General features: G+C 37.5%; 3 protein-coding genes across 3 annotated transcripts; 2 read left to right on the top strand and 1 right to left on the bottom strand.

Moving 5' to 3' along the window:
* Positions 1-1,040: 1,040 nt before the first annotated feature.
* Positions 1,041-2,507, bottom strand: LOC141427795 (uncharacterized). The gene has a single exon (XM_074087385.1). It carries the CDS (start codon positions 2,479-2,481, stop codon positions 1,540-1,542), a length of 942 nt encoding a protein of 313 aa, XP_073943486.1. The 5' UTR covers positions 2,482-2,507; the 3' UTR covers positions 1,041-1,539.
* A 3,811-nt stretch (positions 2,508-6,318) lies between these two features.
* Positions 6,319-7,405, top strand: LOC141427719 (uncharacterized). The gene is made up of 3 exons (XM_074087315.1): positions 6,319-6,818; positions 6,867-7,087; positions 7,329-7,405. The coding sequence occupies exons 1-3, from the start codon at positions 6,319-6,321 to the stop codon at positions 7,403-7,405; spliced, it is 798 nt and encodes a 265-aa protein (XP_073943416.1).
* Positions 7,406-17,702: 10,297 nt separating this feature from the next.
* On the top strand, positions 17,703-26,827 carry LOC141428052 (NCK-interacting protein with SH3 domain). The gene is made up of 10 exons (XM_074087756.1): positions 17,703-17,881; positions 17,975-18,159; positions 18,237-18,531; positions 19,611-19,819; positions 20,313-20,546; positions 20,983-21,105; positions 21,420-21,603; positions 23,368-23,589; positions 24,153-24,325; positions 24,601-26,827. Exons 1-10 carry the CDS (start codon positions 17,857-17,859, stop codon positions 24,790-24,792), a joined length of 1,842 nt encoding a protein of 613 aa, XP_073943857.1. The 5' UTR covers positions 17,703-17,856; the 3' UTR covers positions 24,793-26,827.
* The last annotated feature ends 494 nt before the right edge of the window (positions 26,828-27,321 follow it).

Here is a 27,321-nt window from a genome sequence, read left to right as displayed (position 1 = left end):
CCCCCAGGTACATGCTGGGTTACCACGTATGTAGTCGCAGTATGCTCGACATGCTTCGAACCCATTCGTGCTTCTTTATCAAGGTGAACTGAACATGTTTCGAACCCATTTGTGCTCTTTATCAAAGTGAACCAGAATAAACAGTCAATATAAAACATATCGGGCGTATCTCTACTACAAATCCTTAGATACGTACTTAAATGGGCCGAGTATAATTATCAATTAATTTTTAGTCATTACAGTGTTTGACATGAAGAATAAAACTCACTCGTTTCCTTAAATCCGTTTTAATACTCTATTAGTTGATTCCTCTTTGTGTTTCAATAACTATCGTAAGGTATTTACTGAAGGTAATGTTACACCCACGGCCAAGTAGGCTCTACCGCTCTACCAATCAAAAGCCAACTAGATATCCCAATATTTGGTCATAAGTGCGAATGTACCTACCTACGTTTTTTGTTGGTTTAATTGTCACGCTTTCACGCTTACAATAGTCAATCAATTAGATAGATCGTTTGAGACCCTGAAAAGGACATACGAGTAGAATTGTTTAGTTACGGAAATTTGTTTAGTTCCCGAGAGCGCGCGATAAACGAATTTCGAAATCGCAGGCAACAGAGGGGCTACAAAATTCGAAAACCGAAGTTCGTGTCCTACCATTCCTCTCGTTCCGTATTAAATGATATAAGCGTGAGCGGTACGGCAAAATTCGAACTAATTACCCTTAAACGCGTAAGATAATCAAACATTATTCTTAGTCATTCATGAATTAAACTTAACTATTTATTTCAGGTCCAAAAGAATGGAACAATTAATGTAATAAATAAAATACGGACGAAATAATTAATTAACTCAGGATACGGTTGTAAACTTAATAGATTTTGAGATGTATTTATTTAGAACTAACTTTTGTCCGCGACTTTGTTTGCGGATTTTGATCACGTCTAGCGGGAACTGTACCTATAATTTTCAGTCTAATAACTATCCTATGTCTTCTTCAGGATTTAAACGTTATATAATGTGATTGAGTAACAAATATCTTCATAAATTTTCTCATTTATTTATTGTATATTAGAAAAATATGGAATTTACTTACCCAAATACAATCAGAAACATTTTAATGTATCTAAACTACCCAATCATTCATGAACCTTCCGTCGGAGTTCGAAATATTCGTAGTTTAATTTATCCGATTCATAACGGAATCTTTGCATACATACACAAGTGTATATACATTGATTGCGTAAACGAATAAAATCAAGTAATAATAACTTAATATTTAATTAAAGTTATACACTTTTTGTATCCACATTATCATATTATTACTATCTATTGTTTACATCACAGTAGAGTTAGTTTGCTTGTCAGATATCTGAATGTTCTGGTTCTGTCTATATGACTCTGAATCAATGTTATCTTCAACTAAAACCTCCTTATACACGCTTCTTGCATACCGTCCCCTAATATTGGTTCCAGGATTAGTTCTGACCTTGTTCGATTTAAGAGCAAACTAGAAATCTCATGCTTACGGATATCTTCCTAGAGACCACGAACTTCTCTCTCGTGCGGCTGTTTCGCTATTAATTCTTCAGTGAAATCTATGCTTCTTCCGTGCCGTCCTCCAATCCTGTTCCAAGGATTAGTCCTAGCATTGGGGTTCCAGTTAGGAATTATCACATCACGATGTGTAGGTTTTTTCGGCAATCCCGAAATTTGAACGTCTCTTGTGTGTCTCTCGTGCGCCACTGACTCAATTCCATCTTCAATAAAATCTAAGCTCCTTCCGTGTCGTCCTCCAATTCGGTTCCAAGCATTAGTCCTGGCATTGGGATTCCAGTTAGGAATTATAACATCACGATATGTAGGTTTTTTCGGTAGTCCAGAAATTTGAATGTCGCGGGCTGTTCTCGCTAGGATAGGGATGCGAGGAACAGGAGCTGGAATGGTTGGTCTGGGGTATAAAGGCTTGGGTCGGAGTGGGTTGAGGTGCCCTGGTAGCCTGATTTCTCTCGCGTTGCGTCTGTTGTAGCCTGGGTGTGTTGGGCCGGTGTTCCTGCTGCCGCTTGAAGTCCTGGGGCCGCCGCCTCCTCGCCTAGCGCTGGGGGAGTCCACACTGCGGGCATTGCGTCGATTGTAACCAGGGTGTGTGGGACCAGTGTCGCGGGTGCCTGATGAAGTTGAATGACCGCCTCCTCGCTTCGCGCTGGGAGAGTCTAAGCTTCGTTCGGGCCTGTTTAATTGTAGTTCTTGATCATGGCTCGACAATAGATCATTCGCGTCTTCTTTTAGTTCCGGTGTGAGGTCACTTACTTCTCGGACATACCGCGTTATTTTACCACGCGGTGGCGGTCTGTAAGTTGGTAATATGATTCTAGGCTTCTGGACGTGTGGTCTGTACGTAGGCTGAATAAACTTTTGGCATGACAATTCAGCCACAAACGCAACCAAGATCACGCTCAATGCTAGGGTTACTTTCAACATGTTGGCGAACTCAGTGTTTACAACAAACTGATAATTATATCTCAGTTCAGCGTCGTATTTATACTGTCTTAAAGCAACTTAGGTACTTAACCGAGCGCATACACGGGAAAGATAAAAGGGGAAGTCCTCTAACCTGTTTGTTTACTCAGTCATCGCTTTGGCAAAATGCAATGTTTAACTTAGAATTTATCCGTGTATTTTATTTGGTGTAAAACATTAGCCTAATATAATATAAAAGCATACAAATAAAATTAATGATATTTCATACAGGATACTAGCTTTAACCCACCACTTCGTCCGCGCAGAATTCGAATTTGTGGAGAGTTTCTTCATATAAATATATTGACACGTAATTATTTATTGTTTATTTCTAATTTTTAACTTTCTGATTTAAAAAGGCGAAGTTCCCATCCAAAACCCACAGCCCTTTCACACAATAATAATCAAACCGCCAGGCAGTACTCGTCGACATCACCATCCCACATGACGAGAATCTCGTGAAGGCCGAGAAGGACAAACTCAGCAAGTACCTTGACTTGGCTCACAAGGTGACTGCTATGTGGGATGTCGACTCGACGATCATTGTCCCGATAGTCGTTTCGGCAAACGGTCTAATAGCGAAGAGTCTCGACCAACATCTCAAGAGACTCTCGCTAGATGGCTGGATCAAGGGCCAGATACAGAGGGCGGTACTTCTGGACACGGCACGCATCGTTCGGAGGTTCCTCACTCTGCGGCCCTGACCACCGGTAGCTTGGGCCCTGCCCCGTTACCGGCGGCAAACTAGGTTTTTATAATATTTTTATTTTGTATGTACTTTTCTGTATTTTACTTTTTATAACTATTTTAAAAACCTAATCCTAAGAATGAAAAAAAAAATAAAGAACATAATAATATCTTGGGACACTTGACACCAATTGACCTGGTCCCAAACTAAGCAAAGCTTGTACTATGGATTCTAGGCAACGGATAAACATACTTAAATAGATAAATACATATTTAAATACACATTAAACATTAATCAATTAAAGGATCATTCCCGCTGCAAAACTATCCTTATCCTTGCAGGGTTTAAAACTGCCTCCATCCATACCAAATTTCATCTTAATTGGTTAAGCGGTTTAAGAGCGAATAAGTATAGTATACAGACAGACAGAGATACAGACAATCCTACATTTTTTTTTATTCGACTAGATGGCAAACGAGCAAGTGGGTATCCTGATGGTAAGAGATCACCACCGCCTATAGACACCTGCAACACCGGGGGGATTGCAGATGCGTTGCCAACCTAGAGGCCTAAGATGGGATACCTCAAGTGCCAGTAATTTCACCGGCTGTCTTACTCTCCATGCCGAAACGCAACAGTGCAAGCACTGCTGCTTCACGGCAGGATTAGCGAGCAAGATGGTGGTACATTCGCATTTACGAAGTTAGTAACAGAGTATAACAAATATAATGACAGATCGATAGACGGACGCACCAGTGAAATTATAAGGATTATTTTCTTCCTTTTAAGTACGTACTTTAAGTTTCTGATCCCTAAAGAAGAATGACCGAAAATTTAAATTGATTTCCTAAGTCGTAAAACTCGGTGAAACTTTCGGCCGGACGGTCGCTCTCCCCGGACACCTAAACTAGACCGAAGCCCAATTCGGAGAAAACGTTTAATATTCGCGACAATAAAGGATTCTAGAGATGTGATCAGACCAACTCAGTATAATGTGTACAGGTCAAAGTCAAAGTCAAAGTCAAAATATCTTTATTCAATTTAGGCCACAACAAGCACTTATGAATGTCAAAAAAAATCTACCACCGGTTCGGAAAAACCTCTGTTGAGAAGAATCTGGCAAGAAACTGAACAAGGTATATTTTTTGTAAACAGATTTACAATATTATTAAATGATATGTATACATCACAAGTATTTAACACCACTTTATTTTTAACACAGTAGGTTCGCTATTTGAATGGATCGCTAATGCGGATCGGAATTATTTCCAAATATCCCTGTCCATGATATAATCATTAACTTTATAATACGCCTTTACCTACACGTGTAACATTTACATTTTTGTTGTGAATATTTCTAAGCTACAAATAAGCACGAATATTATGGACTTGCTTGAACTTAGCAATATATTGCGAACTAACCATTACCCGCGTCTCCGTCCGCGTAGAATTCGCGCTATCCCGCGGGAACTATGCAATTTTCCGGAATATAAACTATCCTATATACTTCCCTGGACTTGAACTATCTGTATACCGAATTTCATCTAAATTGGTTCAGCGGTTTAGACGTGACTGATGAAGTAACAAACACTTGTATTTTAAGAAAAAACATGTGACAAATACCTACAATACAATTAGTTATTTTATGATTTCAATTAACAATGATGTAATGCGTCTTGCTACAAATAGTTGAACTTAGGTTGATAGATATTATAGCACTTACATTACCCATATAAATAAATAAATAAATATCACGGGACAATTCACACCAATAAAATTGACGTAGCAAAGTAAGCTTAGCAAAGCTTGTGTTATCGGTACTTAGCAACGATATAATTATATAGATAGATACATACTTAAATACATAATATTAAATACCCAAGACCGAGAACAAACATTCTTTTTTCATACAAATATCTGCCCCGACACGGGAATCTAAACCGGGACCTCAGGCTTCGTAGTCAGGTTCTCTAACCACTAGGCCATCTGGTCGTCTACCATCACTTAGACTACGTCATATTATGATCACTAAGTTGGAATATTACATAATTATATGTTGCTACATTACAGCAAATTGCTTTTAATTACATCACGTGTAACCCATGATCCCGTTAGGAGGTACTGCTAGGGGTACCAGATCTGAACCTGTAGAACTGCGTTTTGCTGCTGTGTATTTGGTGTGTTTATTTCGGCTTGATACTCCACTCGTTGGGGGAGGCCTATGTCTAGCAGTGGACGTCTTTCGGCTGACATGATGATGATGATGACTACACTCGTTCTTAAAGACGAAGGGTCTTAATAAACGGACGAACGTACAACAAAGTGATCCTAGGGGTTCTATTTATGCCGACTGTTGTACAGAACCATAAAAAAATAGTTTTTTGTTAAAACGCCATTTTTAATACAAGCTTTTCTTCTGACTGTAGGTACTCGTACTTTTTAGGTCGTACTTTTTGTTGACCATGCTTGCATTTGTCATATAACCAAAATATGTACCAAATTTCAAATCGATGCCATTAACTGTTGAGGAATTCCGTCCTGCTGAGACGATCCTGACCGGAATGCCAGGATGTCACTGCCAAATTTTTGTAATGTCACCAGAATTCTGATTACTTATCATTACATTTTAAGTCAATCCAAACACATGAAGTGAGTCAAATTTAGCTTCCCAGATTTAACCCAAATAATATGCTAAATAAAAACTTGTAAGAATGCTTAAAATATTCTATTATTGATGACGTGGTTCAAATTTTTTTTTCATATTCATAGTACCTAAGAAATTATTTGCAAACAAAAGCTATAACAGGTTATCCACTTTTTCCATCATTCAAATCTAAAAGGTAAACCGCAGAAGATAACATTGCTATTAAATTCACTGTGTTTACTGTTACGACAAGCGTTATCTTCAAGGAGATAACAAAGATCATCTCAGTTCAAGACATCGTTTTATGACCGATGATTTAGAAACAAAGACGGGAGGGGCCTTCCCCTTTTCTAAGTATTATGAATACCTCCGGGTAAGTACCTGATCGTTTCCTTAACACATAGTAAATATATGCGTATGGCTGTAATATACTTATTTTTTCCTTGGAAACATAGGAATAGTCAACATGTTTAAAGTTACGCTAATATTAGGTATAATCTTCGCTGCGCTTTTAGCAGAATCATCATGCCAAAAGCTTTTTGAACCAGCAGTCACGCCTCGATTAAAAGCACCAAAACAGAAAAATGTATTGATACTACCAACGTTCAGACCGCCGACGCGTGGTAAAATAACGCGTTATGTCCGAGAAATAAGTGAGCTCACACCGCTACTAAATGAAAAAGTAAATAATTTTATACCGGAACAAGACCACGAGCTGCAATCAAACAGGCCTGAGCGAAGCGTTGACTCTCCTAGTGCGAAGCGAGGAGGCGGTCATTCAACTTCATCAGGCAGCCACGACACTGGTCCCACACATCCTGGTTACAATCGACGCAACGCCCGCAGTGTGGACTCCCCTAGCGCAAGGCGAGGAGCCCCAGGCCCAAGGCCCAGGACTACAAGCGGCAGCAGAATCACTGGCCCAATACACCCAGGCTACAACAGAAGCAACGCGAGAGAATTCAGGCTTCCAGGGCACCTCAACCCACTGTGACCCAAGCCTTTATACCCCAGACCAACCATTGCAGCTCCTGTTCCTCGCATTCCTATCCTAGCGAGAACAGCCCGCGACATTCAAATTTCTGGACTTCCGAAAAAGCATCGTGATGTTATAATTCCTAACTGGAATCCCAATGCCAGGACTAATCCTTCGAATGGAATTGGAAGACGACACGGAAGGAGCTTAGATTTTATTGATCATGGATCCCAGTCAGTGGCGCACGAGGGACAAACAAGTGACCTTCAAATTTCGGGATTGCCGAAAAAACCTACATATCGTGATGTCATAATTCCTAACTGGAATCCGCACGTGCCTATCAGCCCTTGGGAGAGATTCAGAGGTCGCCAAAAAAAAAGTGCACAACGTACCATATTGCATTTAAGTTAATAATGTAACTATTTCGTTCTTAAAACTCGACGAGTACTACCTAATAAGGTACATCATTGTGTTTGACTTGACATTCTAATGCCCAATAGATGACACTCTGCTGTCACCTCTATTGCTTATGACCAAATTAAAGATGCACCAGTATTCGGACATCTACCTTATTTAAGTTTCACTCCTGAATGAAAACTTGTGACACTATGGATAAAACTTTCTCTTCTTATACCTACCAACACTATGTTCACGCAGATAGGCACTTTCTCACTCGTAGTTACATAGAAAAGTGTATTTATAACTTGTTTAGGGCACCGACTCAACTATACGTATTTCAATTGTCCGGGCTGGCCTATAAATGTCTAGTCTAGCTAGGATAAAACGAAAGATCTAAAACATGACTCACCTCAAACAATACCGTCTTTACCATAATGGGCACACGAGGCCCGTGCTCGGGGGGGGGGGGGAGTCCAAATTACCATTCCCTTTTTAATTTCCAAATGACACTAGTTCTTGTGTGCCCCAGGGCCTCCTCACCTCATGGCCTTAGCCTTAGACCTCAAATTAGGTGGCAGCGGTGGCCTTACCCATTGCGAGGTTCCGGGCGGCAGGTCTTTACGAGGGCCTTTGTCCTTTGTGAAAAGTATGGGATGCGAAAATATAGTTTAAAAAATTCTACGTTTTTTTTTAATTTGCTTGGGTTGTTGCGCGAGGCCCCTGCAAGAGCGAGGCCCTGGGCGATTGCCCTGTTCGCCACCCCTTAAGGTCGCCGCTGTTTGGTGGACGCGATCACTACTGCTACTGGTTGCACCCAAATCAAATCACAAGTTTCCGATCGACTTGACTCTTTGGCGCCATTCCATCCTCACCATTTAGATGGTTGGCGGTCCTCTACTGTGCGTTTTTCCAGAAATTTCCTGCCTCGCACAGCAAAACTCTGGAATGAGCTATCGCCTGCGGTATTCCCGGACCGCTATGACCTTCAAGTTTTCAAGAAAAGAGCGTACTCCTACCTTAAAGGCCGGCAACGCACTTGTGACTCTTCTGGTGTTGCAGGTGTCCATGGGCGACGGTAATCGCTTACCATCAGGCGATCCCCCTGCTCGTTTGCCCCCTATACCATAAAAAAAAAAAACGTTTTTAAATAGGTAGGGTACTCTACATAATCACTGCACTGCTGCCTAATTTGATCTCACTATCACACTTTTAAACGGAATAAAATTAACTAGGTCTAACTACATACCTACTCTCTAAAAGAAACATACATTACACAACCTTATAATCATTTATTCATGTAATAACCTACACTAAAACACATATGTACAATCCAGAGGAAATTAGAGATGATCTATGTATAACTAGCCATATCTGACTATCTACAACAAGGGGTACCGAAGCTGAACACTGCAATGATTATTTACACAAAGACAGACTTGGTATAGCAATTAAAACAAGTAACTTGAACTCAGGAGAAATTTAAGTACCTACACGGGCAATTTTAAACCAGTTAACTGTGCATATAAAATTAAATTACTATCGATGGATGGATGAGGAGGGAAAACATCAAAAACATTGATTGATTTGATGTTTTCCCTCCTTCGTCATTTCTCTATTCGTCGGACAGATGGCGCTGTTGGGTATTTCAGGTTAGCCAACCTACGCAAATCAACCGGAAACACCAGGGCGACAACACCTCTTTATTCAGCTACGAAAATGAGACATATCCGGACACAATTATGTTCTTGTTATTGGTACCGTATAATAAAATAAACATAAGGAATTCTGGTAACAGGAAAAACAACAACCAAATAATATTTCTTCTTTTGCTCCATAGAAATGCGTATTACACACATGATACTTACATGATTAAGTAAATATGTCCCTAGGTATAGTTTTTAGGGTTCCGGAGCCAAAATGGCAAAAAAGGAACCCTTATAGTTTCGCCATGTCTGTCTGTCTGTCCGTCCGCGGCTTTGCTCAGGGACTATCAATGCTAGAAAGCTGTAATTTTGCACGGATATATAGGTAAACTATGCCGACAAAATCATACAATTAAAAATTCAAAAAATATATTTTTTTAGGGTACCTCCCATAGACGTAAAGTGGGGGTGATTTTTTTTTCTCATCCAACCCTATAGTGTGGGCTATCATTGGATTTGTCTTTTAAATGCTAAGTCAATTTTTCGATTCAGTGATATGTTTGCGAAATATTCAACTTTAAAGTGCAAATTTTCATAAAAATCGAGCGTCCCCCCCCCCCTCTAAAATCTAAACCGGTGGATGGAAAAATTTGAAAAAATTCAGGATGGTAGTAAGTATATCAAACTTTCAAGGAAAACTATAACGGCTAAGTTTACTTGAGAAATATTAGTAGTTTATGAGTAAACAGCAGCCTAAGGTATAAAATATACCTAAACTTGGAAGATTCCGTTTAAAATACGAAATCCTTTGAAAAATATTACTTAATTTTTTCGTAATGGCTATGGAACCCTATTTTGGGCGTGTCCGACACGCTGTTGGCCGTTTTTTTTCCTGTTTTTGTTGAGGCTTTGAACTCTCCAGGTGATCATGTCAGCCTCGATGGGTGCTCGATCATTTTCTCTACGCAAGGGACATATTAAAAAAGTGGTAAGTATAGTAGCACATATGAATCTTGAAAAACTCTGAGCTGCGAGCCCTGCGAGCTCTGTTTTTCGAGATTCATTTGTGCGAAATTACATGTGAAATTTACCACAAGCTTTACGGTGAAGGGAAAAATCGTAAGGATGTGTGAAAATAATGTGAAATAAATAAATGTGCGTGTTCGTTTTGTTACGATTTTTTTTAAATAATTTTCGTAACAAAAGGGACACATCCATACAATATTTAGGGACACATAATATAGAGACCGTTTTTATTACAGATCGGAATCGTGGGCTGAGTCTACCTCCCAAATTTTGTTGAAATTGGAGAGATAAACTCAGGGTGCAACTTTAAATAGAAAGCCACAAACAGCGAAGCAATACAATGGTGTGTGTGAAGTTTTCGATCAGCACTGGGCGCGCTTGGGAACTACAGCCCAAGCCCTCTTATTCTGAGAGGAGGCCGTGTCCAACAGTGGGAGTATATAGGCTGAAATGATGATGATGATGATAAACGGTCATACATATCGAAAGGCGTGTACAGTCATCAGCACCAATATCTGACACAACCGAGTACTGCCTTTCCGCAACGTAACGTTTGGCAACCTGTTTCATTTCGCAACTTTTCATTTCGCAAACTCTTAAACTGTAAATATTTCGGGATTTATTTCAGGGCCATCGTGTAGAACCCTTTAGGTTAGGTTAGGTAAGTTTTATAAAAATCCTGAAATATTTACAGTTTCAGAAATATTAAACAGTTGGGAAATGAAAAGTTGCGAAATGAAACAGGTTGCCAAACGTTATTCGTCACAACATAAGTAAACCGACACAACAAAGCTCGCCGGCGCATCTGACATCCTGCCAAATCACCAGATGATTAAGTACCTACCTATAACTCCAATCAAGAGTTGTGAAGTGAAAGCCGTTCCGATTGTCGAATCTGGTCCTATATGGGTTATTATTTCGAGAGGTTCAATTGTGTTCAGACTCAAATTTTCAGTTATAAAATTAGAAATATATCGTTTATTGTTTTTAAGTTGCTTAAGATATTATCACTAAAACTTGTGGTAAATACATTTTATTCTATTTTATCTTTTTTTCCACAATAACTTAAATTTTCTGCACAAAAGTCAGTTACGTGGTCAGGTTCGGATTATCCCTGATTACTTTGTAGTATTGTAAAAAATACAAGGTATAGAAAAACTTGCTGTTTAAACATGGATTGAATGTTCATAATATGATATACCATGCATGCAAACATAAAAAATTACGACATTGATAAGACTATTTTTTTCTACATTTCCCGTTGTTCCAAAATACACCATCATTTTCGTAGCCACACTTATTAAGTATATTTTAAACAAAAAAAGAGGTCAAACCTCCTGTAAATCCTTTTTGAACTATAAGCAACTTTGAAAATAAGACTGCGTCAATATAACGTATAATGTTTATCGCAAGTCATAATTATTTATCTATAATTAATGTAATAAAGGTTCAGTTAGATTTGCGTCAAAGATCGAGCGTCATTTTCGTTACGGTTGCGACTTGGTAAGTATTGGGTAAATAAATATAATGTTTTACTGGTGCTGTGTCATTTGCAGTTAAGTTATTCAATATTGATTTCATTTGCTTCAAACCTATAGGATATTTACTGCAGAGCCGCGAAAGTAAGAGCTTTTCAATTTCGTGGTCATCATTTTCGTGGTCCTATGGGCCACGAAACTGATTAAAGACCACGAAAAAGATGATTTTCCCTACAAGTAGAAAAAATACAGAACACTTTTTATAGAATTTTCTGCTTTTTACAGTGTAATCGTTTATGCCGTTATTGATTTAATTGATTTAAACGAAGAATGGTTGACCGTCAACAACATTTGCTCCAGGTGTGGTTATAGGAATTATGACCAGTGCGTCGCCAATTTTGTTAACTGGCGAGAGGTTCAAGAATTATTTTGCCCTGAATGTACGTGTGAAATGTATATATCTAAATATTAAAAGAAAACTTCGTCATTTAGAGGAGCATTTTGTTGTGTTGTTTCGTTGTAACATAATTTCGTTCTGGTTTACCGTAGACCTGCACGGGGGGAAGGTATTGAAAACTGTTTTGGTTTGTGAGTTGAAGTTATTAATCTTACTTTAATTAAGTAATTTCTAGATAGTATTTAAAAGGTTACAAAAATGACAATTTTGAAGTCGTCATTTTCGTGGTCAAGTTTTAATTTTTTTTTATATAGATATCGATTGTCTATTTCTGTTGATACCTGATTAATTAAATAATGCTTATTCGTTTTCTCATTATGATCGGATTTTCATTCAAATAGTACAATTATAAGATTTTAAAATAAACAAAATGTTCTTTTTCGTGGTCTCGATGCTCATTTTCGTTACCGTTATTATTGGATTTTTGCTTTTTTTAACCAAAATAAACTTTATCGATCTCTTATAATATAAAGCATCTTATCGGTACATATCCTTATGTTCAAAATAAAACAGACCATATCAAAATGTGCGTTTTTATTTCTGTAACATTTATCTTACACCTCAAATAATTACCCATATACCTAATAGGTATAGGTAGGTACTAACGAAGTGCAAAATTCGAACTTCGTGTCTTGCCGTCCCGCTGACGCTTAGGTATATTATCTATAATTATTTTACGGGAGTGAAAGGGACGATACAATATGAACTTAAATTTTGAAAGAAAGAAAGAAAGAAATCATTTATTGCCACAAAAAAAATGAACAGTCAGACAGTCAGATTTTCGATCAATTAGGTCTGATCAGGTAGGTACCTACCTATATTAAAATGTCCTAGTCAGCCAGTAGGTACGTTGTACGTTCGATCGATCATCTACTGTTAATTTATTATTATCGATTTTTGTTTCTGTGCTTGCCTACTTAATGTTGTTTGGTGGATATTAAAATATATATAATAATATAAATATCATGGGACATTTGACACCAATTGACCTAGTTCCAAACTAAAGAAAAGCTTGTACTATGGATACTAGGCAACGGATAAACATACTTACTTGTAAGTATAGATAAATACATACAATCACCCATCCAAGACCCGAGAACAAACATTCGTATTATTCATACAAATATCTGCCCCGGCCGGGAATCGAACCCGGGACCTCAAGCTTCGTAGTCAGGTTCTCTAACCACTTGGCCATCCAGTCGTCATCTTATAATTTTACAGCAAATTCATAATAAGACGTTAAAGAAATTAAGAAACTATTAAGACTATATTGCAGTAACAGCCCAAAAAGACCAAGGCCTGTGCTAGGGCTAGTTACATAGAAGCGTCATGATTCTGAGGGAGCAATTCGATTTCCGCTATTGATTTTTGGTCAGTTTCAAGTTTAGTTGAGAACAAAAAAAAATCGTTTATTATATTATTGTAATACTCGTAAAGAAATAGATACTTAAACTATCAAATATTTGGGAATTTAAATTATAAGTAAGTACTAGATGAAAACCCGGCTTCGCTCGGGTAAAATGTAGACTCATAATAATATGTTTGAAAAATTTTTTTGCCAGTAAAGACTGTCGTACTTATCGAAAAATCTGACGTATATTCCCAGCCTTAATTATTATCACAAACACTTTAACGGCTAACCTACGTATCGGTATTTCACCAGTAGATATTTCTCCTAAATCTTATTTGCCCAAATAACTACGTAGTCAGTCCCAAAGTTCTGTCACAAATGAAAATAATGATAAAAACAAAAGTACCAATCAGTTTTTAATAAATTATATACCAATTTAAAGTACATTTAATAAAAAAATAAATTTAAGTACTTAAAATTATTCAAAATGACTTCCTTTGTTTTTAATACAGGCCCTTAATCGGCGCAGCCAGTCGTCTATCGCAGCACGCACCATTTTCATGTCTATTTCAGCGACTGCTTTTCTTAAAGATCGGCTGAGAAGAAAGGCTCTCCAAATTTTTATGGGGTTTATTAGCACAGACCTTCCCCTCTAAGACCTGCCAAATTTTAAAGTCCAGAGGATTAAGGTTCGGACTGGAGGAAGGCAAATCTTCGTGTCTTATAAAGTCGATTTTTTGACGGCCAAACCAGGCTTGAGTGGTCTTGGCTTTGTGTGCTGGCGCAGAATCCTACTGGAACACAAAATTATGACCTGAAAATAGCGTGTTGGGCAGATCTTTGACATGCTTATCCAAAACCGTCTCTTGGTACACTTTCGCACTGATTTTGACCCCTTTTTCGCAAAAATGAACCTCAGTTGGCCCGTAATAAGATCAGAGAATACTCTACAGAGCTCCAAGCGTACACTCTATCATTATGTTTATTGTACTTCTCCAATATCGAAAATCTTTTCGTCTGTAAAGAGGATATCACGGTGTCGTTTTTGCGCGTACCGCTTTAACAACTTCCGGGATCTTTTAAACCTGTGGCGTCTGAAACGCCACTCACTCCCGGGCAGAAAGCCTGGATGCCGAATCACTTACGTGTGTCTATGGTGGCCACAGTGACCCGGTCTTCTAGCGAAGATCGGGCCACTGATTGGTTGAGCCAGTCGCAAGTACATTCTGTTCACTCTGAACGGAATGACGAATGGGTTCAGTATATAACGCTTTGCAGAGCTGAATTCCCTCTCTTTTCCATTCTATTTCTCCACAACACGTAAGTGCAAAACCAGACATATCAGTGCCGTGATAACCGTGTATTGTGCATACTTGTATGATTTATATTAATAAACTCTTAAAACACCAAAAACCTTATTGTTTTTAGACGGGCATTAAGTAAGTGCCCACTCTATTTTTTGTATGCTCGCAGACTAAGATCTTCGTTTAAAACCTTTTTGACGGTTTTTCTACTGACACCCATCTGCAAAGCCATCAACTTCTGTTTTCGGACAGGATTTCATGCTATGCGTGCCTTGATCGCTTTGATCACTGCTGGTGTTTGTACGGAGCGAGGCCGGCCAATTCTTTTCTTGTCCTCAACACTGGAGACTTCATTGTACCTGTCAATCGTACGGTACACAAACCTAAGCGTTATATTTACATTTTTGAGCAACTTGAAAATGGTACTTGGCGAGTGCCCACAGCGGTGCAATGCTAAAACAGCTATTCGGTTTTCTTTCAACGTCCACTCCATCGTGAGAAATTGCAGCGAATTGAGCGAATGACTGTTTATTGTTTTAAAATAATTGACAAACATTCAAAAATGGAATTCAATCAAATTTTCTTAAAATCATGTTTTAAATTTAAAAATAATGTGCCAGTGACAGAACTTTGGGACCGACTACGTATGTCTGTCTCATTAACCCTTAAATTGGCAAGAGTAAAAAAATACAAAAACAAGTGATACAGTATCATACCTTTATTTAATACCGTCTTAGGGTCTACAAAAAAATAAAAATAAAAATCTAGCATTATTGGTTTTTCAGAAAATCTATGTACATCACCATGCACGTTGCCAATTCTATAAGAACAAAGTAACATTATTGTGTGTACACGCTGGTTACCGCTGCCAATCAGGCAGTAAACTTTTATATATAAAAAAACCTAAATTATTTAAAAAAAACATCATTTATACTTGGTTTTGGTATATTTGGTATAGGTATTTTAACTAAATGTAAACAAAACACCGTCAATTGGTGTCTTAAATATTGAAATTTCCCCATTAAACTATCTAAACATACTATCTGTATTGAAATACACTAGTCTAGTTAGTATTACAATGATAGACAAGTAAAATGTTTAAATCCTTGAATGTGACAAATCTAGCAACTGAAGTTTGTTTACATTTAGTTAAATACTCGTACCTATCCAAATCAAATATAGTGTGGAACTGTCGAAAGCAATTTCGTGTTTTCGTTTTTCCAGCAGCGAAACAAAGGGGCATATTATGAGTTGCTCTGAAGATGAGCTCTGATTGAGTTCGAAACGCGCTCAAGTGTAGATGGCGTGGCTATGGATTGCATAGAGTTTAATGTGGGCAAAGCATCATATTAACTGTGGATGGCCAGGGCAGAACTTTTTCTCTAATGGGTGAAAGAAGCATCGTGCATGCTTTCAGAATTCAATCGGTTTTGGATATACATATATATTTATCAACCTCATGCTCATCCAATAAGCAGTATAGCAAATTTAAACGTTCCAAAGAAGAGTTTAGAGAAGGTGCATCAGAGCTATCATCAGAATCGAATTGTGGCGGTGCGTGCGGTTTAATTTCCTCGTCCGGATTAGAGCCACAATCATAACATGCATTTTCTACGGGAATTAAAGCTAAAATCTTATGCGGTCGACTTTATGTTAAGCACTGCAGACAAAGAAAGAAAAACATACTGTTTAAAAAGATTTAAAATAAACAAGGGGACGTAAAATCGTTAATTTGAAATCAAAAAAATGTACAGGGAACTTGGTAATGTACACCGTGGTTACCGAAGTTAATTCACCTTGTAGTTGGCAACGTACATGGTGGTTACCGTAGTTGAATGTAAGTACTTCTTCACAAACTTGGCGACGGTAACCGTGGTGTACGTTCTAATTTAACAGTGATTATCGTTGTTATCATGCTGAATATACACAAAATAACCAATTGTTCGTATACTTTAGCATTTTCTCATAAAACACAAAACATAATAAGCATAACTTGCATAGAAAAAAGTTGAATTTTTTTAATAAAACTTTCCCTAGGTACTAGAATGCGACGCCGCGTTGAACTTATTTTTGACACTGACGTTAATTTGAAATTATTGCCAAGTCACATATTTTTTCAACCATTCATCATAAAATTATTTAGTAGTTTTTAGTCATAAAAGTTTCAAAAAATATATATATTGATGATAGTATTTTTTATTAACTAACGTACACGGTGATGCACAGTGCCAATTTAAGGGTTAAGAAATTAGACCTAAAGGGCCCCATATAAGGTACGATCCGTCTGTACGATCGATCTGATGAAAATCGACGAATCGTACCGTGTGTGGGGCCCTTAAAAGGTCACAATGGAGAACGAAATGCAAACCTGTGACACGTGATGACGTGACACTCACGCCACTTTGATGTGATGACTTTGACATGTTTACTTCGCAACGCCATTATATATACTCAGTAATTTATTCCATTTTTTATTGAAAATACTCGCTAAATCCGAATTTTCTACCTTACAAGTTGTCGACTCGGAACAAACGTCAACAACTGAAGATAGTTATAGTTGAAGGTAGTTGGTGATAGTTTTGAGTTTTGATAAGATCCATTCAAGTTTTCCGGCAAGACGTTTCGTTTTACACAGTCACATGAGTCACAGTTCTTTGTAATGGATACTTTTTTGGCGTGACGCACGCGATGTGTTGAAGGCGAGCCGTATCTAAGAGCTAGCTAGTATGAAACGGAACGTTTATTAACTACCATAGATGGCGACTGCGGTTTGTTTTGTTTGTCAGTGCCATTAGAATTTAACGAAATTCTCCATAATCCGAATTTTGCGGATATATGTTGTCGACTCGGATCGACTAATTTTTTACGCTCTTCAATTTGATGTGCATTTCGTTCGAGTCTACCGTACCCCTGGACGAAATTATTAATATAGATGAGTTGTAACTTTGTTTTCCCCTGTTACCCCCAAGTAGTCACCGGCTGCTTGTCACCCCAGCTTGCCGTAAAGTACCTACCTACCCACGCTTTACGAAAGGCATGAGATGAGACCGCGACGACTATGATTGCGATTTTTTTACACATAAAATATAATACAATCACAATCACACTTGCAGCATAAGTATAGGTATAGGTTAAGTTCCTTTTGCCTAATCCTGAAAAGATGAACTTAATAAAAAACGTAAAACTACATTTTTACGAGTGACAACACCGACGGAAAGAGCTGTCAAAAATAAAATGAAATTGATTTGTTGATGGTACCGACCGACCTGGAAATCGCAGTTTAAATTTCTGTACACAAAATAATGTAAGAAAGTGCATTACAGCTAGAAGGAAAAATATACTCCAGAATAATCTGTAGAAATTATCAGCCATGGGTGACGTGCAAAACGATCTTGGTAAGGCTCACAAAATTGTTTATTATGTCTGCGGTTTTTTTTGGGTGTGCTTAACAATGATATGAGAAAAAATACCTTTATTATGCATTTCAGAGGACAACGAAATGCTTCAAGCACTGTACGACTTTGAGGCAACGTTAGCTAAAACGCTGAGCTTCACAGAAGGTGAATTTTTCTATCTTCAGCAACACAACGCGAAACAGCGAAACTGGTGGCACGTTGTTAATAGAAAAGGTCAAGTCGGCTTCGTTCCCTCCAATTACGTGGCCACAGTCAAGGTTCAACTCGTTCCTATTTCATTTAATAATTAGAGCTGAATTAGCTCGGTCATTCAGTATATGGCTTACCGTTGCAGGTTGAACCGGAGTTTTTTCTGAGCTTCTTAAATAGTTGCATTAAATCACTGAATGAGGATAATGCTATGTCAGCGCAGAAACAAGAGTTGTTAGTTAGAGTGAGTGAGAAGAAGAAGCAGATTACAGCATCAATGAGGCCCCTAAATAAGAAAGCTCAAGCCCCTAAACCTCCGCCACGATTGGATGATGCCACCCCGCCTAATGGAGTGTCTCCATCCTTTGACTTGAGGCCTATTGTGTCGCAACAGTATATTAATGAAGAACGAGATAGTTCTTCTCCTAAATCTGTAATTGGTAAGTGTTAAGTAACAATTACAATAGTAAGTGTTTGTTCATTCTGTGTGTATTTTAGTTTAATAGTATGTATGTACTCTTTACAAATATATTTGTCATTATCAGAATTATGTTCAGTCAACTACAAATATACTGATAATATCAGTATCTAAGATATTGATAATATTATCAGGCCATATTATGACCAGTTACGAAAACATATTGTCACTACCATCAACATCTATGTACCTTACGGCATGATAGATGTCAATGGTCACTACTATGAAACAAGCTCGTACCTCAAAATTGATGCTTTTCTAAGTGAACTTTATCATTATTTCAAAGGTCAATTTTGTTGACATATTGATTTGAGATATGAGATTTTTTCGAAGTAGTGACAATATATTGATGGTTGAAAGGAGAAATTGACTAGACTACATTTTTTTACATAGTGAGTTATATATACATGTTTGGAATCAGTAAGTTTTTCTCTGTTGTTTGAGCTGTCTCAAATTTTTCTCAAAAATGTTGCTTAGTCAATTTCTCCTTTCAACCGTTGATATACACACAACCATTTAATATTTATTTTTAAAAGTTGCTTGACTTGTAACTTTGGCCATATCAATTATCTTTGTCAATTACTGTTGCAACATCCCACTGATCATCATTCATAATCATCTACATTATTTGTCAGTTTTGCACTCTTTTTCGGTGTCCTAATTGCAAATTGTGTTAAAATATTTATTAATTATTTGTGGAGGGTCTTTTGTTTTTATACATGATGATTTTTAATTGGTAATCAGGTACTAATTTTTCCAATTAAATAATTGTAAGCCCCTCACAATAAACAAGTGTTGAATGCTACTTTTGTAATATCCATCTTAATAATATTAAATTTGTAAGTGATGTCCAAATGAAACACTTGTCTATTTATAACTATTGTCATATTAAAAGTGCTAATTAAAATGAAAAGGAGTCTGGCTAGAAAACTTTTAGACCTAAATTCCATTCTCTTGGCAGCATTGTCTTATCAGTTGTATGTTGTAAGTAAAGCACAATGTGCCACTGTCATTATGTTTAAATATCTGTTTACCTTTTAGAAAATGATGACATCAATAAGCCAGGGGCCATAAACAAAACAGCAAACCAGTTGTCATCAGACACTGATAACCAGGATGATAGCCAGGACAGTAGTGACAGCATTAAGCCCAATGCTATTTATGACATAGTGCAGTCTGTACGCAAGGAGACACAACTGAGCCATGAGATGTCAAAAGTTGCTGTTGAGACAGTGCTTGTTTCCTTGAGGGTAAGTGTATACACACACTTATTATTTCAATTGTCGATTTAGTGGCTTCACCAAAAATGGACTCATCATGAGGGACAAGCTCTTGACTGCCTATTAAAAAAGTCTGTAATACAGCCTCTTAGGGCCCTCGCCCATGGTGACTTTTTGTAGCGATGCTGTCGCGCGTTTTGTTAATGCTCGACAGCATCGCTACTAACGCGCTACGGCATCGCGACTGTATCGATGCAAACGCGCGACGGTTTCGGATGATATCGTGGAGAGAACGGAGGGATGGTGAAGCGCGACAGTAGCGCGTTTGCATCGCGACTGAATTGTGGTTATGTGGGCGAGGGTACACAGCTAGCGTCATCTTCATCACATCAGCCATAGGACATCCACTGTTGGACATAGACCTCTCCCATACATCTCCAGTTGCTTCAGTTAGAAGCGGCCTGCATCCAGTATTCCTGAAATTCACTATGAAAGATGGGTTTCTAATGTCATTGTCTTTCAGGAATTCCTACCTGGCGGCGCGGCCCGCTCAATCATCGATGCGCTTCTTCGAGAAGCCAACAGTAACATCACGTGCCCTAAGAACGCTATTGACGCAGCTCCCGACGCTTTACGAATGATGACGGCTCTCAACGCGTTGTCCAAAGCGGCCAACGACGCGCAGCAGAGAGGCTGGGCTTTGCATGATGATGCTCATGATATACAAACTCAGTTGCTTGAACTTATTTCTGTTATGGTACGTGGAATGGAAGGAAGCCTTCGGTGTGTGTTGGTGTATGGGAATGTTAATGGTTATATTTTACCATAGTAAAAGAGAAAAGTATGTACACTCCAACCCTTTAGGAGACTTAACTGCCTACTCCGGCGTGGACGCTTAGGGTTGTCAATGTCTACTTTAGATTAATTACCTACCGGCAAATAATTTTAGTATGAAAGTTAACTTAAAACTGTCTTATGTCTCTGTCTAGCTATACAAACAAAATTATGCTGCTATATTATTATTAGTATTATTTTATTTTAAAAAGCAGGATTTCTAGCGATGGTTCTTAGACTAAATTAAATTTCCATGAAAAAATGTAAACAACAAAATTTCACATAATTCAATGTCATGTGATTATGCATATTACCATCCAAGTACTTACCCCTCAAAAGTGTTTTTTTTTTCCTTCTAGTCAAATGCGGACGTGAACATTTCTCAGCATGTGCTAAGCAGTCACAAATATGCCTATGTTACGACTCTAGTCCAATTCTACCAGATGGAGACAAGATGGCCTCTGCGACAACTTCTCTTGCAGGTACGCAACAATTTATTGTTAAATCACAAATTTTGTCGTAAAAGCTGACTTTCTATTACCCCTTCACCTATGAATTCCAGACTCAGCACTGCAGTGAGAGGGAGACATCATAATTACACCGCACCTTTAGTGCTTTCTTTTCTGTCTATCCTAGTATGAAATAGTCTAAGTGACGAAACGAGCAGCCATACCTGCAGTTACTTAGTTAGAAAAAGATAAGAGACATTTAGCTAATCGTTTGACGATTTAACATTCACGATTGTAATTCTTATGTTGCAATTGGTGAAGTTAACAAAGAATCTCAAATGTTTCAGGCTTTTGGCGTAATGTGCGGCCTGGAACGGACGGCGTTGGCAACCCTGGCACTGTCACAGCTCCCGCCGGAAATTGCACGCGACATGCGCGACAACCCTCGTGCCGTCAGTCGACTCTCGCACTCCGCTCTTCTGTTGTCTATGGTTCTGTCTATGGGCGACAAACTGCCAGTAACACACTTCGGTAAATTATTCTTTCGTTGTAATATTAGGTAGGTGATGGAGCGACGACTTGGTTAAGATCGCGGGATCGCGGTGGATGCGGAAAGCACAAGACCGGTCTGAGTGGAGAGCCTTGGGGGAGGCCTATGTCCAGCAGTGGACGTCTTTCGGCTGACATGATGATGATGTGTGATGATGAATATAAGGTGTTGCTCGTGTTTTCGTCTGCGAACTAAATATGTATATGTAACTAGCTGTTGCCCGCTACACCGTCCGCGTAGAAGTATGAAAAATAGTGTACGTCCTATTCTCAGTCAGACCTACCGAATATACACTAAAAAAATCTTAGAATTTTATATATCAGAAGATATAAATTATCTGTCAGCTAACACTCACAAACTCAGAATCAAAGTTAAAAAAAAATGTATTTACTGTTTTTTTTTCTTTTCCTATTTTTATATGTTGTTTTAATGACTTATGTACTATTGTACTACATTAATATTACTTTCTTTTAATGACTTAATTATGTGCAATGTACTTGATTAATATTACTTTATTTTCTTTTAAAATTTATGGGTGTATTATGCCTGCAATAAAAGGAATTATTATTATTATTATATAAAATCAGAATTATCTTTTAGGCTATATATCAAGCTCCTTATGAATGTCGAAGAATTACTACCGGTTCAAAAAAACTTCTTTTAGGAAAATCCGGCAACAAACTCGACAAGATCTTTATAATACGAGTATTAGTAGAATGTTTTATCCAGGGCAGCTGATTTTTGAATTAGCATGAGAAATTACTATTATATGTATTCTGTGACTAAATCACGCACAGTCACAACCACATTCATTATCTCTTTCTAGAACCGTCTTATTCCATGAGATTTATAAATGGTGAATGCAATGAGGGCTATCGTTTTTTGTCTTACTAGATGGCGCCACTGTTGCGTGAGGCTTTTAAGTGTGGCTTTCAAAGTCTGTTATTACGGGCGTGAAAACTAAAGTTTAGATTAAAATCATATTTCATACATCTTAAAACCGTACCATAAAAATACCGAGCAACCACAGTCTTGCGTAGTCCCGTTTTGTTCGGAAAAAAAGGGAGGACAAAAGTTTTCGAAAGACAAAGCTGTCTCAAAACACAGACATTCATTGCCAATTATCGCATAATTGCCATAATTAATTTCAGGTAGCTAATACAAAATCAACACAAAATATTCTAATTCTAATATTATAAATAAACCGCGTCGTAGCTCACTCCAAAACTGACCGATTTTGATGAAATTTGTATATAGGTAGTTTGACCCCAAGGATCAACATAGGATACCTGGTAGATGGCGCCACCACGCGATAACCTATATCCGCGCGACGTAGTCGCGGGCTAACTAGTTATAAATACGCGTAGCTCAAAAAACTGTGAGATTTGGCATTTCGGAGACCTCACGGTACACTAGCGCCTGTAGCGGCGAATTCATACGCGACAGCCCTCATTTGCGATAGCGTGCGTGATATTATCTTAAAACTAAATTTTTTTATATTATTTTTAACTTACAGCGTCGAGTTAAGGCAATAAATACTAAGCCACCAAGCAATTCTTCTCCTTATTCCTTGTTTCCATGACATTAGGAACCTCTAAGCAAATTTCAACCTAAATCCAAGCATTCAGGCTGGACGTAAATGAATCCTATCATTAAGGATTTTTTTCCGTATCTGTGTTTTAATTATTATTATCTTTGACAAAATTAAAGACAATCTGTCTAGAATCTAGTTCAATTTTTTTCAGAAATACTGGGCACAGAGTTCGCGGAATTCCTTCTAGAACTAATCGAGAACCCTCCAGAAACGGACTTGGATGAACAAATACCGGATTTATTCCTCACACTCCTGTTGGCTTACAATCTCCAATTTGAAAGCCCCATTGACAACCTGCTTCTGAATGCATTGGAAAACATAGATAATGCTAAGACTTTTTGTGAGAAAGTGCTGCTACTTCTTAACCGAGAAGGTAAGTCCTTATAACAGTGTTGTTTTACCGGTATTTTTCTATGGCTGGGATCCAAGATACTTGTTTAGTTATAGTAATTAAAAATTAGTCCGGCCGTTAGCCGTTGGGGCCGAATGGAGAGCAGGGCGCAGCGTAGGACGTCCACCAACGAGATGGACGGGTGACCTGGTTAAAGCCTCAGGCTCACGGTGGACGCGGGCTGCTCCCAGCCGAAGCAACTGGACGCCTATGTCCAACAGTGGGCGTCCTACTGCTGATATAATTTAACTCATGGCAGAATATATTTAAGAGAATAATGACGACTTACCGGACCATTCATGAGGATAGTGTCAAGTTACAAAGTTGCTAAATGTCTAAATGTCAAAATACGAAATTGTCAAGGTTGTCTATACACATAGACAACCTTGACAATATGGTATTGTGATTGTGACACCTGGTGGATCCCTGTCGCATGGAGCCTCTGATGTCTTTATCAAGACTTTTTAACAGTTGCGGCAAATTCTGACTACGACAGGCAGGGTTCTACCGTTAGTAAATTAAAACTTTACTTACTCAATTTCCAGATGACCCGGTCCACATTTTCGACCACGAGCCGGCGCCCGCGCACTCGGTCCTGAAGCTATTGATAGATTTATTTGCGCGCAAGAAGACTGCCGAGCATTTCTACACTAACGACGTCAAAGTGGCTATCGACATTATCGTGAGACAGCTAGCTGATCTGTCACCTGGAGAGACGGTAATTAAAGTTGACATAATAATATAATAATCTTTCAGGTAAGGCCATGGCAAGATCAGAACGGCCATGGCTTTAGTCGTATGTCTTATATGTAGAAAATTAACCGAGACATTTAAGATGGTTTGTTTCCCAGATAAATGCTAGGATCCTGGGGGGAACATTTTTAATTAATTGTCCTTTAATTGAGTTTTCGCCACCCAAAGGCTAAGCAATCGACAAATAATAGGTAACTGATTAGATTATAATAGCTACTAAATATAATATGCCTTTTGCAGCGTCGTCAAGAATATCTAAGAATCCTCCAAGGCATCATCCGAAACACCGACTACGGTTCTCATCTGCATCGAAGAGACGACTTGCTTCGTTGCTTCGCTCGAATCTTCTGCGAAGAGGGTGATTCCAGTCGCGACGACCAAGCCCTAGTGCGAGCAATCTCCAACGAGTTCCCACAGTACTTCAAGGCCTAAGGTACAGAATCACTTTTAATATTGGTAATTAATGAACCATGGATGGTTACGACTCAAGGGCTTCGGCAGGCCTTAATGATCCACTACGCTTTTTTGAAGTAAAAATGGAGAAGAGATTGAATTATTTGCCTATTCTTCTAGCCAAACATTCCAATTGTATTTGGCGTTCAGGATGGATGCTTAGTTAAACAAGACGCTAGAGCTAGAAAAATAAATTGTCGTGAAATTTAGCCATTCTACAATCCCGAATGTAGTGTACTCTTTTGACCATTATAAATCATGGCAGGCTACAAACTGACAGCAATAGGGATTTGCGTACTAAAAACGTAAACCAGAACCAGAACTACCCTTCATGTTATTGTAATGGCTGCTTTACGAAAGTTGTCTAAAAAAAAAATATTATTATCATAATGAATAAATAAATAAATAAATGACGTATAAGTCTGTTACACCAAATCAGGTAAACTTATCTGTACGTTAAATCAACAACCACAATGCAATACAATATCAACTTACCTGAATAAATAAAATATACATTTTAAATCAAAATAAAACCTGTGACAACCATTAGTAGTAGTGAACACTTGCATGAAGATTATTATTATACTCTATATTAATTATAAATAGCTACACGTAGTTCAAATGAATTATCGTTCCTTTTATTCATCGGAGAAAAGTGTCTTGGATATATAAAAATTTTAGCTCTATTTATTGGTATTGAAACTGTCTTAATTAAAATAGCTTGTTTACTTCGTTATCTCTCTTAAGATATGTCTATAATGTTATAAAGATGTGTGTATGTGTACCATGTTGTGGATAGTGTGAATATTCAAACAGATACGTAATAATTGTATTACTGGGTATGTTGTCAGCACACATTTAAATTTTGTTTCTCCTAAATCTTAAAACATGAATTATGCTTGCACGAAAACAGACATGATTGAGGCTGTTGCGTGTCTATAAGTAGATTCATCTGCGATTTTTTTTTACTCATTGAATGAAATTTGAAAATAAAAATGGTTAGTATATGCTGTCTTAATTGTTACGCTAAGTTTAACTTATGTTTCCTTTTCGATAATAAAGTAGTTTTATAGAGTGCCATAAATACCCATCACCAAAGATTACTATTCGGTATTATTTTGTGATTGTGCACATTAGCAAGTCAATTAAAAGATGCTTTAAATCTGTCCAGTCCACACACAAACAGTCCTCCCGGTAGAAACTACATACTCATTATACTTATATACTACCGGCCTAAATACACATTATATTTATTTATTTTTAAGTGTAACATTAGTAAGAAATAAAAAATTGTATTTTATGAAAGCAAGGTAATATTTATAAAGCCCTAGATAGTTTTTAAAAAAAATCTTAGTTTTCTCCCATAACGTGGAGAGGAGGAAAAAACACAACAGAAATATTGTGATTATTTCCGAGAAGCGAAATTCGCAAAACTTATATTTGCAGCAGCTTTGTGTGAGTGATCGGAGCATAGCTATATTTTTCTCTGTGCTTTTGTGGTCTGGAGAGTCACCCAACATATCTGGTGCTGTCTGTACTTAAAAATATTCATAAAGATTCAAATTTTCGTGCATGAGATAGTACAAATCTATGTACTTAGTGTAAAGAGACAATATTTTTCCTAGTCATTAATCACTGTACTACCTAACTTACTCATTCATAAAGTGTTGGATCTGTATAGAAATAAGATTTAGGCTCTCTGTGTACCTTAAAACTCAGATAAATAGTAATTGATCATTATGTGCATAAATAAATACCAAATACGGTAAAATTTTAAAATACCTGAAGTCTAACTCAAAAGACTAATGCTATAAGTTTTACTCGTTCTATACTCACGGTCTGAATGGAGTATTTGATTTGATTGTACTTATCTACTATGTTATTGTTAATACTTAACAATTATCTGAGAGCAAATTATGTATTTAATGTTAAAGAAATCTAATAGATTTTACCTATGTTCGATCACAATCAAATTAATAATTCTATTCTATTAAATCTTCATTCGAAAATTGTATAAAAAGCAACATAATGATATTGACTTTATTAGTGTTTTAAATTGTTATTATTTTGTGACAGTCCTTCGAATTTTAAGTGCTCAATTTGAAGCCAAATTATGTAGTTTTTGTATTTATGATGTAGAGAATCTAATAATAATAATCTGTTTAACAATTGCTGTTTAACATATAAATTAATAGGAATACGAAGCCGACATGTTTTCTATTTAATATCGGTCTCGATATTAATAAATTGCTGATTATCTGAAAGAGCTCGTATCTAGGAAACTTGAATCTAGATTGTTAGTGAAAAATTAAATTCTGTAGATCAGTTACAGTTTTAAAGATCTATCTGAAGGAAAAATATGGGCATGTGGAATAGTCCGTCTCTTGTATACCTAGTTGAAAATTTGTAATGTAACGAATGACCAATCACCAAGAGCTTGAATTTGTTTGTTTCAAGAATTTTATCTAAATCACCACATTTTATTAAACGATATACTCATAGTATTGT

Source organism: Choristoneura fumiferana, chromosome 5 (assembly GCF_025370935.1).
Source record: "Choristoneura fumiferana chromosome 5, NRCan_CFum_1, whole genome shotgun sequence".
Taxonomy (NCBI): domain Eukaryota; kingdom Metazoa; phylum Arthropoda; class Insecta; order Lepidoptera; family Tortricidae; genus Choristoneura; species Choristoneura fumiferana.
This window is presented reverse-complemented; position numbering and strand designations above follow the sequence as displayed.

Excerpts from the sequence above, each read along its gene's own strand:
- LOC141427719 (XM_074087315.1), top strand. The coding sequence starts at position 6,319 with ATGTTTAAAGTTACGCTAATATTAGGTATAATCTTCGCTGCGCTTTTA. Across the intron at positions 6,819-6,866 it reads AGCAACGCGAGAGAATTCAG|ACCAACCATTGCAGCTCCTG; the intron begins GCTTCCAGGGCA and ends TTTATACCCCAG. Across the intron at positions 7,088-7,328 it reads GGCGCACGAGGGACAAACAA|ATGACACTCTGCTGTCACCT; the intron begins GTGACCTTCAAA and ends AATGCCCAATAG.
- LOC141428052 (XM_074087756.1), top strand. The coding sequence starts at position 17,857 with ATGGGTGACGTGCAAAACGATCTTG. Across the intron at positions 21,106-21,419 it reads TGCGACAACTTCTCTTGCAG|GCTTTTGGCGTAATGTGCGG; the intron begins GTACGCAACAAT and ends CAAATGTTTCAG. Across the intron at positions 24,326-24,600 it reads ATCTGTCACCTGGAGAGACG|CGTCGTCAAGAATATCTAAG; the intron begins GTAATTAAAGTT and ends TGCCTTTTGCAG.
- LOC141427795 (XM_074087385.1), bottom strand. The coding sequence starts at position 2,481 with ATGTTGAAAGTAACCCTAGCATTGAGCGTGATCTTGGTTGCGTTTGTG.